Source organism: Phallusia mammillata, chromosome 3 (genome assembly GCF_965637545.1).
Source record: "Phallusia mammillata chromosome 3, kaPhaMamm4.hap1.1, whole genome shotgun sequence".
NCBI lineage: Eukaryota > Metazoa > Chordata > Ascidiacea > Phlebobranchia > Ascidiidae > Phallusia > Phallusia mammillata.
The window spans coordinates 21,684,827-21,697,384 of record NC_137254.1 but is presented as its reverse complement, the minus strand read 5'-3'; the positions used below and the strand labels follow the sequence as shown (position 1 = coordinate 21,697,384).

The window sequence follows — 12,558 nt, the reverse complement described above, 5'->3', positions numbered from 1 at the left end:
TTTTTTGCAAGTGGCCTTGTATCAAAATGTGCAATTTAATAACCGTTAAACCACGAAAAAATGTTTTCCTAATCAAACTGCAAATACTCGAAATAGTGGCGCTTTTTTAATGCTGCATTCGTAACCCTTTTCTGCTTGACTGGCGACTCGGTGCAAAAGTTACCTCTAACCTCCAGTAACTGTTGCAAGATAGAAAAACACACCTTTTTAAAAGTGAATTTGCAAGTTTTCATTCTTGATAGTAAACTGCATGTTGTATTAAAAAAAATAACCACAAATGGACTTTTTTAACGCTGTATGAGTTTGCAAGAGTATAACCTGTTAAGTTTCAAATCGGCTCACACTATACGCGACCAAACTGTGTTTCTATAATACTTTACCATAACTCACAACAAACTGTTGCACATCTCCAGTCCTTTCACTGTAACAGCCAATAACATCGTCGATGAGCATTTCAAACCCCGTTAGCGACCCAACCTTGCTTCTTTAAAGACTCCGCTGACTCAGTTGGTGTCAGACTGGGTCGATTTAACTGCTCTTTAATCTCGTCTCGTTTTTTCTTGCCTGCTCGCCGTCCCATGTGGAATCATCCTTTCGCGCATATACTTGTTTCAAAGGTGATCGACATAGAATTACATTTCTGTATCAAGTCTGCCTGATGACCGGATATCACTTGTCATAGTTTCCATAAACTTTGATGACATTTAACCATCAAATGTCTGGTTTTGTCTGGTAGCATATTTCGCAATGTTCGATGGTTTTAGAAAGAATTTATAGAAACAAAGACTACATCGTTTATACCGATCTTTTTTTGTTTTGTTTTTGTGATTGTGTTTTTGTATAAAATTCATTTCCCCACTTATGTGTTCTCAAAATGTCATCCTACCCCTGTGCCAAACTTATTTTCTCTAAATATGCAATTCAAGCTTCTTTTCTGCGCGGCAGGTGTGCCGCTTGTTTTTCGGCTTTTATTGTGACAAATTTCCTACATGTGGTTTTATAGGTGATTTACCAGTTCGACAAAGATATGCCCAGTTTTCCTGGATAATCACACAACAAAGTGTTGTTTTTCTGTGCATTCAAAGAATTAAGCCTCTTTATCTTTGTATGTCAAAGGGGTATTTGAATTCTTGGAACTGCTAACGATAGGCAGAAGCACTTGCAAAATACCACCTTCTATCGAATTTTTTACATTTTACAGTCACGTGCCCATGCAAGAGCATTGACCAAAAATCATCGTCAAAATCCGGCCAGCGTTAGTTGCTCAAATTAATAATTAAAATTGGATCGAAGAGTCCTGGAAGCAAGGCATTGGCGACAATCCGCCAGAGATGAAAATGGATTTAAACTCGTTCGCTATGGAGCGATGACATGTTCAACATGCTTGTCGCGTTTAATCAGCCTGAACGAATCAAAAATAAGTCTGCTTCGTCACGGGAATCTGTCCAATCACATACCTCGTTTAGAAAAGTTTCGAGATTATTTCTACTTTGCGTGACATTTAGTTGACTTTCACGTCAGATGTTCGGCGACGTTTTTGACGTAGTATCGATTTTGTAAATGTCAGAGATGAAACAAAATACCTGATGCTTAAACATCTTTTCTCTGATGAGTTTCTGGTTATATTTCTTGTCACCCAACCAATTCAGGTTTTGCATCACTTTTCCTAAACTTTTAAAACTCAACTTTTGATGAGTTTTCTGCAGACAAACTTGAAAGACGAACTTCGAATATCATTAGATAACAAATCTTACATGAATCCAGTGGTGGGATTTAGCCAGTGATGGGATTAATTTTTTTTCAGCCGGTTCTTTTACAAAAATCATGTTTTTAGCCGGTTCTGGTTCAAAAAGTCCATTGACAGTAACCAGTGATTCTAACCGGTTCGCTGATCTCACAAAATTTCGTGAGACGGTTCTGTAGAACCGGTGCGAACCGGCTGAATACCACCACTGGATTTAGCCCGTTCGCACCGGTTCTCTAGAACCGTCTCACGAAATTTTATCTTTTTGTAACAGTACCGACTGAAAAATATAACTTTCGTGATAGAATCGTCTGACAAAAATTTGAATCCCACCACTGCATGAAGCAAACAATAAACAAGTTTTAAAACTGCAAGAAAATTTACAACTTGATATTTCGCTGCCTGATGTGTCTTTAGATTGACAAATGTTGTATTTCGTTACTTACGCAGACTTTTTTAGATATTAATTGTCTATGTATGTTTAAAGATTAGTGGTTTCATCTTTTCAGTTTTTGAATAATTCCACTTTGTGATAGTGTCGTCGCCGCCTATTACGTAATTTTGTACACTGGATCACAACAAAGTTTCTGTCCCAATGGCAGATGTATTTGTTCAGCTGCAAGGTGGCGTGAGTACCAACTGTCTCTGATACTCTCATGTTATTTACTGTTTGGTAAACCCATTCATTGCTTTGGTAAACCCATTCAATGTTGTTTCACACAACTAAACATATATTCGTTTTAACATCTGTTCGCGATACTGTAAATTGCATTGGTACACAAAAATGGCGTATCGGTAAATTGTTTCTTAGTTTGCTACATTGTGTTACATTGATTTAAATCGTCCTCAACTGCTGCCTTTAGCTGCGTAAATACTGAGTTTTCACTGTATGAAGGGCAAAACACCAACACAAAACATTACACAGAAATTTTTTTTGTACAACATAAAACAAAAAGCGAAATAACAGAACGTTTTTTGTTTCATTTGAATTGCGTGGAAGTTGTATTTCCAATACGCTACTTTTCTATGGTCTTGTTATAGCAGTGATGTTTGAACTGGGTTTGACTTGTTTCCTGGGACCCAGCTTACACCACAGTTGCCTTACACTTGGTTGCCGAACACAGTTGAGAAAGAAGATTGATACTCCCTTTGAAAAAGTTTTGAAATGAACGTACGTTTATCAAAACTGCTTCTATTGCCTTTCTATCTTTATCCAAGCTAAAGTCTTTGTTATTTTAAGACATGTTTCTTGGGTGGAAACTTTTGCATACCATTTCGAAAATCTGGTTTTCTTACCTGTGTTGAATTGAAAATTGTAAATAACCAAGCCATAACCAACTGGTAGGTGACATTTTCTGCTACTAGCATCAGAAAGCCGAATATCCAATTTAAGCCCATCATGAAAATCATAGCAATCGCAATCATAAAGTTATCTTTTGTTGTCCGTCTATTTGAGCTTGATTTAATCTAGACAAAGTACAAACGTTAAAACTGACCACTAGGTTTCGAAAACTAAACTAGAGCATAAAAGTTTTCATGTCTTGGAAAAAGGCGGATATGCTGAAATGTTTTCTTGTGAATTGTAGTTGTTTGTGTGCTGCAAAATTTAAGCACATCGATTGTCATCGGATGATATTTTTGTAGCTGATGCCTAATATGTTTCGTTGCATGTTAATGCAGTTTGTAGATCACAAGTATTAATGGGTTTTTAGTTAATACAGCATATGTCAGGGGTCGGCAACCTTTTAGGCGACGGGTGCCAATTTCCCGTACTTGTTATTTCTATGTGGTAATGACCTCGCGTGCCAACGTTTTTCTAAATAATAGTGGTTCGTGCCAGCAGATATCAATAATAAAGAGAAGTCAGCGTGTTTTGTGCATGCAAGGCTAAATTTTAAGACAATGGCCTGATAAAAACTATAAACAAGCAGTGTAAGAGGTTAAATTGTTACTGCAATATAAACATGCAAATCCGTTGGCGTGCCATGAAAAACCACCTCGCGTGCCAACCTTGGCACGCGTGCCAGGATATGCCGACCGCTGGCATATACTGTGGTCAGTTAGTTGCTTCGAAATCTTAGCAGATACTACCACTGCATGTAGTTGTATTTGTAGACTTTGTTTATGCGATTACCAAGCTTTTAAGCGGCACCAATAGTCTATGGATTTCCCTGGTGCTGTATTTGAATAATTAAAAATCATGCTTACAATGTTTCGTCGGCATGTGATTTTAAACAGCACAATGACAAAAAGACACAGGTTGACGAAGGCGAGAATTCCAACAGGCAATAGAAATCCGTAGTAAAGGGAGTACAGTCGAAGCCAGCACATATGTCGCGCTTTGTACGCTGACTCGAACAAAATATCGTCTGCGAAAGACACGAAATGTGTTGTGATATCGTTTTGTAATATTGTTTTTGAATATGCCGTTTCATGTTAGAACTTGTGAATCTAGGGTGTTCTTTCGAGTTTTTTTTGCACTCCTTGGACCAAAGATAAACATAGTTTGTAATCACGACGGTATACAGGAGACCTTGTCAGATTAAACAAGGAACTAAAAATTTACAAACTTTGTTGCTATACGTTTTTTAAAAAAGTTGTGGTTGAAGTACAAAATTTTATTTTTCAAAGCGGCAATCCAGTTTTGGAAATCCAGCGTAAAACCGTGCCCCCAAACTAGATTTTTTAGGTTCATGGTAAACAAAAGTGCTCATGCCTGGCCTGTAGTCTTTCAAGTCCTTGTAAAACACAGCTACACCTCCGTTCACAGAAACCACCACGAGAGGAGCAATATAACCGACAATAGCTGAAAATCTAGGAAGCGTATCGGATGTACCTATTACCTACATAAAAAATGTTTTTTTTATTAGACTTTAAAGTGTCTAGAATATTTTTCCGTTCAGGCTAAAGACTAGAGATCCAACTTATAAGCTAGGATGTTTTTCTGTTAGCCTGGAATCCATGTTAATTACACCAGGTGACAGTACAGAGCCAACATGTGGTGCATATCGAAAGTCATGTTACCAAACCTGCTTTGGGGGATGTGCTTTATTTTGAAAGGCTTATATATGTGTATGGATCCGTGTTAAAAATTTTATTACCTAAAGTTAAAATTGTCCATTTCTTTCTTACCCTTACTAGTGCGTTGTACATATTGTATGCATTCGCTGTCATCCACGTCCAAGTTGCCAGCAGAAAGTAGTGGAGCAGGGCGGTTGTTATGTAACACGGTATCATGTGATGTACTTGACTTGCACCGGTTATAAATGTGATGTTTACCATGAACAAGCAGAAACAGATATGAAGTAGAAATGTGGTTGGTTGTCTTGACCTCAGTTCACTGCAAACATTGAAACGTTGAAATAAGCTCAAAATGAACTTTATGTTTTTATATCAGCACAATTCGAAATCTCTTTCATGGACCACTCGTTAACAAAATAATTCACCCATCTTTTTAAAGGAACCTGTACTTCAGAAAAAATGTTGTGGTGTCATTGTTTCCATGTTTCTTTTATCCTTGGTGTGTTAGCTATAATTTTTTGTACTACTGATGCTTTTAAAATATTCAAACCAATACTGCTAAAAGCAGGTGAAGGCCACAGCCCAATTTATATGTTGACCATAGAGGCTGCTGGTTACAAATGTTTTCGTGTTATGTGTAAACAGAATCAAAACCACTTAGCAACTCTCTTTAAAGCTACGGCGCTAATTACCTTAAAGTGAAGTAAATGGCCGCCGTTACCACCAAGCACACTGAGGAGGCAATAATTCCAACATAGGTTGTCACTCCAATAGCAAACGCAGACGGTAAAATTTTCGTGTCCTGCAAGGGAACATTATTAAAACAAAAAATAACTATTCCTTTAACTCTTATCAAGCTAAAAATGATCATGCTTGCAACTACGTGCTATAATTTGTCTACCAAACTCTAAAACAATGGTATTTAAACGAGTTGTACAGTATATCAGATTTACGTGCACTTACTATGAGCATTGCAAAGTTTGCCAACTTGTAACATTTACATTCAGGTGGAAAAGTGTTCTCGACCAGTTGACAACCGTTCGGCACCCAGCGAAGATGGTGTGTGTCCCAAACACTGCATTGTGTGCGAGTAACAAGATCCTGAGCATTTTGCAAGTAAGATGTTAACCAAAAAGTTTGTTATTAGCCTCGATTTTGTATTAACTATATAGTCTTTAAATCAGCAGACTTTTAATGGAAAAAAATCTTGAGGTTTCCTATTTTTTTTAATTCAACGATATATAACTTTAAAAAATGCGTTGAAATTCGTTTCTCACCATAAGTGATTCGTCGTCGACCTTGGATGAACCCTGCTTACTGGTTTCCGAGTTGTAAACGAGGCGAAAGTAGTTGTCCGTTGTTGAAGGATGGTAATTTCTTATTGTCACTGAGACCACCTGTAACGGTATATTGGGCTGTGATGGTGCCATTGTGTAATTACAGTACAGGAAAACATTAAACCATTTAATTACATTCCATACGAAACAAAAATGATTTGCAGCTGGCCAATGCCTCCAAAAGTAAACATACAAACTTTTTGCCTACTCACAAATTCGGCTTGTTTTGTTGAGCTAAATAAATCGTCGTTGTTGAAGTACATGAAAGCAACGTAAACGTCGTCATCAAGTTTTTTTGAAGCATCGTTAATCACCGAATCAGGTATGATTACTTTCACTGGAGGTTTTACCACGTTCGATTTGTTAGGGTAGAAAGGGGAAAACGCAACCTCCGTATACTCGTCGCTTTTCGAAGGTTGAACTATCTGGCAAACAAATGAATGTTTTAAGCATTGCTTTGTGCTGTAAATCTAATTGTTCTCATGAATTTGCTGTAAGTTGTTCAAATCTCCGAATACTAAATAATAATAGCAAAGCATTACGTTAAGCTCTTTTCAGTCAATTAACAGTCATTGCTGAATTGTTTTGATAAACTGTAAGTGCTTAAATGTTCAAAGAACATCGCAAATAGTTGCCCTTACCCAATCACTTTGTATTTTGGTTTTGTACAAACCCTGGCGTTGCCTTTGAAGCATTTGTTTATCCGCAAGAGGCTGTTACTGAGCCTAGTTTTGGAAATAGTGGCCATAGCACAATATTTCTTTCCGATACATTTTTAAATTGTCTTCTTTGCCTTGTTACCTGCAATGTCATGTTAGCTGTTGATAAACTTTCCGACGTTCTGTTTTGTTCCAACCGAACTCGCAAACTCATGTTTTGCAAAACACCGTATAGCCGTTGCTTTAGTGTTGGTTGATATGGTGAATCGATTGACCTAAATCATTGGAATATTTTATGTTTAGATTTCCAAGCTACAAAGTATATACAGAAAGTTGTATTTTGAAACAATGTCACTTCTTACTTGTGGTTTAGGTTGTCAGAAAAAAGTTTGGTCGCGAGGCTTTCCGTGGCCACCATGGTATCAAACATGGCGTTGGTGCTTAACTGTCAAAAGTTAAATGGTTGGCAGTGTGAATTTTTTTTCAGTCTTTTCTAATTATGTGTTTGCATGCATAATCAACTTAGGGCATTTTGTTGCAATATTTGATAAAACCATGGGTGTTTTTGTTGCAAACATGGTTTAGTTGTGGCAAAAGATCATGAGTAAAACGGCTCGCTAACGTTTCGAATACTATAATTATTACTTGACTTCGGTTGCGTTTTATTATGGTCGAAATTCTTTCCAATCCCGAAACAATCCTTTCCGCTGATTCTGTTTCCACCGCGTTTCTTCCGTCAGCTAGGGAAAGCTTCAAAGACGCCAGGCTTGACGAAACGTCTCGACCACTCATTCGCTCGTTAATCTAGCAAAATACATGCAACGTAACAACGACTAGTACACGAAGTATTTCACCTTAATACACTAAGGGCAGTTTCTTTTTAAAAGCGATTTTCAGTGTGATGAACTTGACTACAAGTTTTGTTTGAAAATGTTTAAACCCAATTGAATGTGTGTTTTAATATGTCCCCGATACAATCGGTATAGGCTATGCACTAACAAGTTGTTGCTTATATTTTTAACAGGTTAGTCCGACGACGTTTTATTGGGATTTCACAAATAAACTTGAAGGAATTAAACCTAGAGAATCGTTTCATTTAGTAACTTTTGGGAACTCGAAAGGAGTTTATTTAATATATACTATAACAATGTTTTTCAATCACCATGACGTTTGAGATTTCTAAATGTGCCGCGAAAAAACTGTCTTGTCAGATTGAAACTATCATTTCATAAATTACGATTCAATGATAAAATTGGGTGTGCATGACAAAACTAAAAATTCAGTTCGATCTGTGATACCTAGTGAACTTGCTCATAAGCATACTGAAATACTGACGAATGTTATTATTTTATTCACCTTATTAACGATATCTGCTGTAGTGATGTTGCAACTAGGCGTGTAAACATCTCCGAAGGCAGCGAACATTTCAGAGGAAGTACACACGCAATCTCTCGACGCTAATGGTCGACCTTAACATAACCAATACTTATACATTGCGTTAATTAATGCATTAGGATAACGACAAAAGTCTGTATTGGCCGTACCTGTTGGACAAAGCTCGATAGAACTTGCAGTGTAGTCTACTGATGTTTTGGGAAATGTCAAATATTTTTTTAAATCTTCTACCCAGACTTTTTCTTCAGTGCAGAAAGCTGTAAAAACGCTATTGAATTACTTCTTTTGAGTGATTACTTTGTTATTATTTGCTTTCAATGATGAGATGCTATACTAGGCATGAAACTGCAGCAAAAAACTTACGTTTACAAAGTAAACCGTCTCCTTCGTAGTTTTGATTGCACACACAACTGTAATTTCCATTTGACAAGACACACCGTGCTGCACTGTGGCAGGTTTTTTGCGAACACGCCAGTGGCACTAAATGAAAAAGTGGTTTATCGTAATGCAGGAATGGGGAACTTTTTTCATGAAGACTACCTAACAATTCATCCCCCTTATTTATGTTTTAATTAATTATGTTCTTTGACCATGTTATCCCTAGCATTAGGCATTGGATCGGTTAAAGTATATCATCATTCCTCCAGATTGAAGGCTAAAGAATGCCGCACTTGTTGATCCAACTAGCCATTCGGCCTATTAGAACCACTTTTTCCATTTCTGCCGTAACACATGTAAAACCCGACAACAGTTATTAGATGACGGACTTTAGTTAATACTCTGGTGGTGACTTTTATATTCCTACATTAGCTTTAGGTCAAATTGTACTATAAAATCAGATCAAAATGAAGGGTTAATGAATCAACAACTGTTAGGAAATCGTGTCCACCATTGTTTTCAAAATGCTAAAAAAATAATTACGTGTCTGACAGTCCGTGCCGCTAAATTCTGGTGGACAGTTGCATCGGTAATCGTTAATCAAATCTATGCAGATTCCGTTGTTCTTGCAAGGCGATGAAACACATTCATTAATATCTGAAAAAAAACGCGGTAAACGTGACGTACGTTTATTAGGCTAGTATAACTTTAATTCCACTTTTTAGGTGCCAAATTTGCTTTTCGACTGTTGGTGTCGTTTGTATCAGACATTTGTGCAATGTTTGCGTGTGGTAAAGAAATTATGTAGTCTTTGGAACTGTGTGTTTAACTGTTCTGAATTAATTGTTGCTTACCTTCGGAACAGTTTCTCCCCTTATATCCTGGTCTGCACGTGCATGTATAATTGTTCACAGAGTCTTCGCATAATGCTTCGTTTTCACACGGATTGGTTTCGCACTCATCAGTATCTACCATTACAATATACTGTTATTGCCTTTTTGAAAAAAAAAATGTTTTTTTGACATTTGGTCACGCCGTAACGCCAAAATCGCAATGAATGGCTGGCAAAAGCGATGCCAACCGTTTTTCTTCGTTTGCATGCAGTAAAGCAACCACAAACATAGTTCTGTGTTGTAATGGCCTTGAAACTCCAGTGAAAAATTAGTTAGTTTTGGTGTGAACGACTTGCGTTGGTTGATCGGTATTTTTGCAGTTAGAGTCTAGGCCTAGGGCATTTAGGTGTTGACATGTGTTCATAACCTATGACTGCATTGGTTAATTTTTCTTTACTATAGACTTTATCATTTTGTAACCTTACCAATCGAGCAGTTCTGCCCAGAATATCCCAATCGACATGTGCACTGGTAAGAGTTCGTTAAATCCGTGCAATTTCCTCCATTCTGGCAAGGGCGAGACTCGCATTCGTTTATGTCTAAAAACTTTTAAGTTACATTTACCCAAGCCTCTTATGCAGCTGTACTTACCTGTGGCGCAGTTTTCCCCAGTAAAACCAGCTTTGCATGTGCAACTGTAGTCGTCAATCTCATCGTTGCATGTTGCGTTGTTTTTGCACGGCTGTGAGAAGCATTCGTCTATATCTGGGTCAATAAAACATATGTTTGTTGAAACATTTTTTTTTCTAAAAAGCTAATGTAACGGTTTCAAATTTTGAACGTACATTGATTTTCTACAGCCCTGCGCGTTAGTGTTGTTTATATTTTCTTGTATTTCCAATCCACTAATAAAAAATAATTCTTTGATGACTAGAAATGCAGTTACGAGCCTCCGTTTTAGTTTTTAATTTTACGACTTTTGTATTGTAAGGCAAAAAACGAAAAAAAGAACAAACAACGTTTAGTTGTCTAGTTATACAGCAACTTTTGTTTTGTATTCGACTCGTCGTCTTTTTATTTACTGATACAAAGCTGTAAAACTGTATTTTATGGTCTTATGGGCACACATACCTGTTGAACAGTTTGTGCCTTCGTATCCAGTTCTACAAATGCATTGGTAGCCGTTAATGAGGTCTGTGCACGTTGCATTGTTATCGCATGGTGTGGGCAGGCATTCATCGATATCTGGCGCACCAAAATAAAACTCGTATCTGTTACCTGGTCAATAACCCACCATCCCTTGTGTTTTGCGGGCATGTAGTTTGTTTAAAAGAACTAATATATATTGGTTATGGTTGTGTTTACCAGTCTCGCAGTTTTGCCCTGTGAAACCAAGAACACATGAGCATATGTATGTTCCGACTTGGTTGTAACACGTTCCATTGTTCTGGCATGACAAAAGCTGGCATTCGTCGATATCTAAATAAAACGTGTCTATGTTTCTTGCAGCACTGCACATTTTGTTAAAATATACCAAAATAGTGAAAGGTATTCAGTTTACAGGCAAAAAAGGTAAAAAGTATTATATTACATGCATTTGTATGTAAGCAAAAAACTTATACTTTATCCTTAATGTAAATGTAATTGACCAAATACTTAAGCCTCACCTGTTGAACAGTCACTGCCGTTAAATCCAGGCAAACAATGGCAAGAGTAACCGTTTATTTCGTCTAAGCATGTACCGTTGTTTAGACATGGTAATGCAACCGTCAAACAATCATCGATATCTAAAAGTTCAAGAGCAATTTTACAGGAAACTTTCCGTGGATTTTAATTTACCAATTGGTTTAAACCATTAACATATAATACGTCTTGAAAATGATAATTTTAAGACGATTTGAAAAGTTGGTGTTGACATAAAACAAAATAGAATTTAATGATATGACAGATATGACCTACATAGGAATATTACTGTGCTTTGAACTGCAGACAAAACGTCAGTTTTGTACTTACTTACTTGTGCAGTTAGGTCCCGCAAACCCACTAAGACAGGTGCAAGTTTGACCTCCCTCTTGGTTTGCACAGACACTGTTGTTGACACATGTGCTTCCAACATAGTCCGTAAGATTGCCTGTATAGTTAGTGATTGTTATAAAAATCGGGTATTTAATCTTTGTCGCATTTTTCATCGATAACCTTTTTAATACATTGGCTCGCTATACTTCTCGCTAATGTTTTTTTCCATTGCGGTCACGTATTGAATTTATAAAGCTAAAGTGGTTATGCTGATTTGTTTTTGAAATGGGTTAAATTCTTGTTTTCAACACATAATGTTTGTACCAGTACCAAATATGTTGTTTTGATGTGAACATGCCCCGATTTTTTTATCCATAAAATGGATCGTGATGTTTTATCTGTGGCTACAGGTATAAACTATTGGCCAAAAAAAAGAGATTTTACAACCAAAAAAAATTTTGAGCATAAACCAGCATGTTTTTAAAAATAAAATCTGCAGGTGAAAAGACTTAGTTTCATGTTAATAAAAAATATCGTTATCTTACCAAAAAGTAGCGTCCACGACATAACACTATCCTTTTGTCCCCATCCTGCGGTTTTGTCCGTGCGCACCACATCAGCTACGAAACCCCAAATGTGTTTTGTTCTCACATCAACGCGAAATAAATCCCTATACCGTGGGTTCCCAACAGCAGTTGCTTGGATTTCTGGTGGAACAATTTTGTAGCATGTGTCGAATACTGCGGTCACGCGCTTTGTGTTGCTGGCTGAAGCGCCATAACCCATTGAACCTGTATTTTCTAAAAATCAAGACTAAAAATGTATTTAATTTACTCTTGCTGATATCTGCCTATTGTTATCTAAAAAGTCCATACATTAAAGTGTAAAATTGTCTGGCGTTGCAAAATATGACACAAAAAGCTTCAGCAATGTTCGATACAAAGCGTTTCCCTCAGAAAATTGTTTGTAATTTATTTTCAAGTAGTAAAACAAAAAAACTTACCCCCGTTTGCATTTTTAATCAAAATAGCTAATAAAGAAAGCAAGAGGTTCGAGATTAACATTTTACATGTAGCGGTGTGCTACCCTAACTATAGTTGCACAAACAATACTTGCAATTCACAAGTTGCATGCTGTCTAATGGCCGTGGGCTATTTGTTATCTTGGAATATTTT

At 37.0% G+C, this 12,558-nt stretch overlaps 1 protein-coding gene and 1 long non-coding RNA gene across 2 annotated transcripts; both read right to left on the bottom strand.

The window, feature by feature from the left end:
- Positions 1–2,727: 2,727 nt before the first annotated feature.
- On the bottom strand, positions 2,728–4,110 carry LOC145217445 (uncharacterized). The gene is made up of 3 exons (XR_013857397.1): positions 3,953–4,110; positions 3,041–3,211; positions 2,728–2,891 (listed from the first exon to the last, which is right to left on the bottom strand). It is a non-coding gene; the product is annotated as an uncharacterized LOC145217445 (long non-coding RNA).
- A 252-nt stretch (positions 4,111–4,362) lies between these two features.
- LOC145219830 (uncharacterized) lies at positions 4,363–12,502 on the bottom strand. Its single transcript, XM_080087137.1, has 22 exons — positions 12,387–12,502; positions 11,929–12,183; positions 11,385–11,498; positions 11,035–11,154; positions 10,733–10,846; positions 10,499–10,612; positions 10,019–10,132; positions 9,853–9,966; positions 9,389–9,502; positions 9,078–9,191; positions 8,520–8,636; positions 8,306–8,413; positions 8,118–8,230; positions 7,407–7,565; positions 7,124–7,206; positions 6,904–7,036; positions 6,315–6,527; positions 6,043–6,162; positions 5,729–5,866; positions 5,458–5,567; positions 4,877–5,084; positions 4,363–4,587 (listed from the first exon to the last, which is right to left on the bottom strand). The coding sequence occupies exons 1-22, from the start codon at positions 12,445–12,447 to the stop codon at positions 4,363–4,365; spliced, it is 2,961 nt and encodes a 986-aa protein (XP_079943263.1). The 5' UTR covers positions 12,448–12,502.
- Positions 12,503–12,558: the final 56 nt, after the last annotated feature.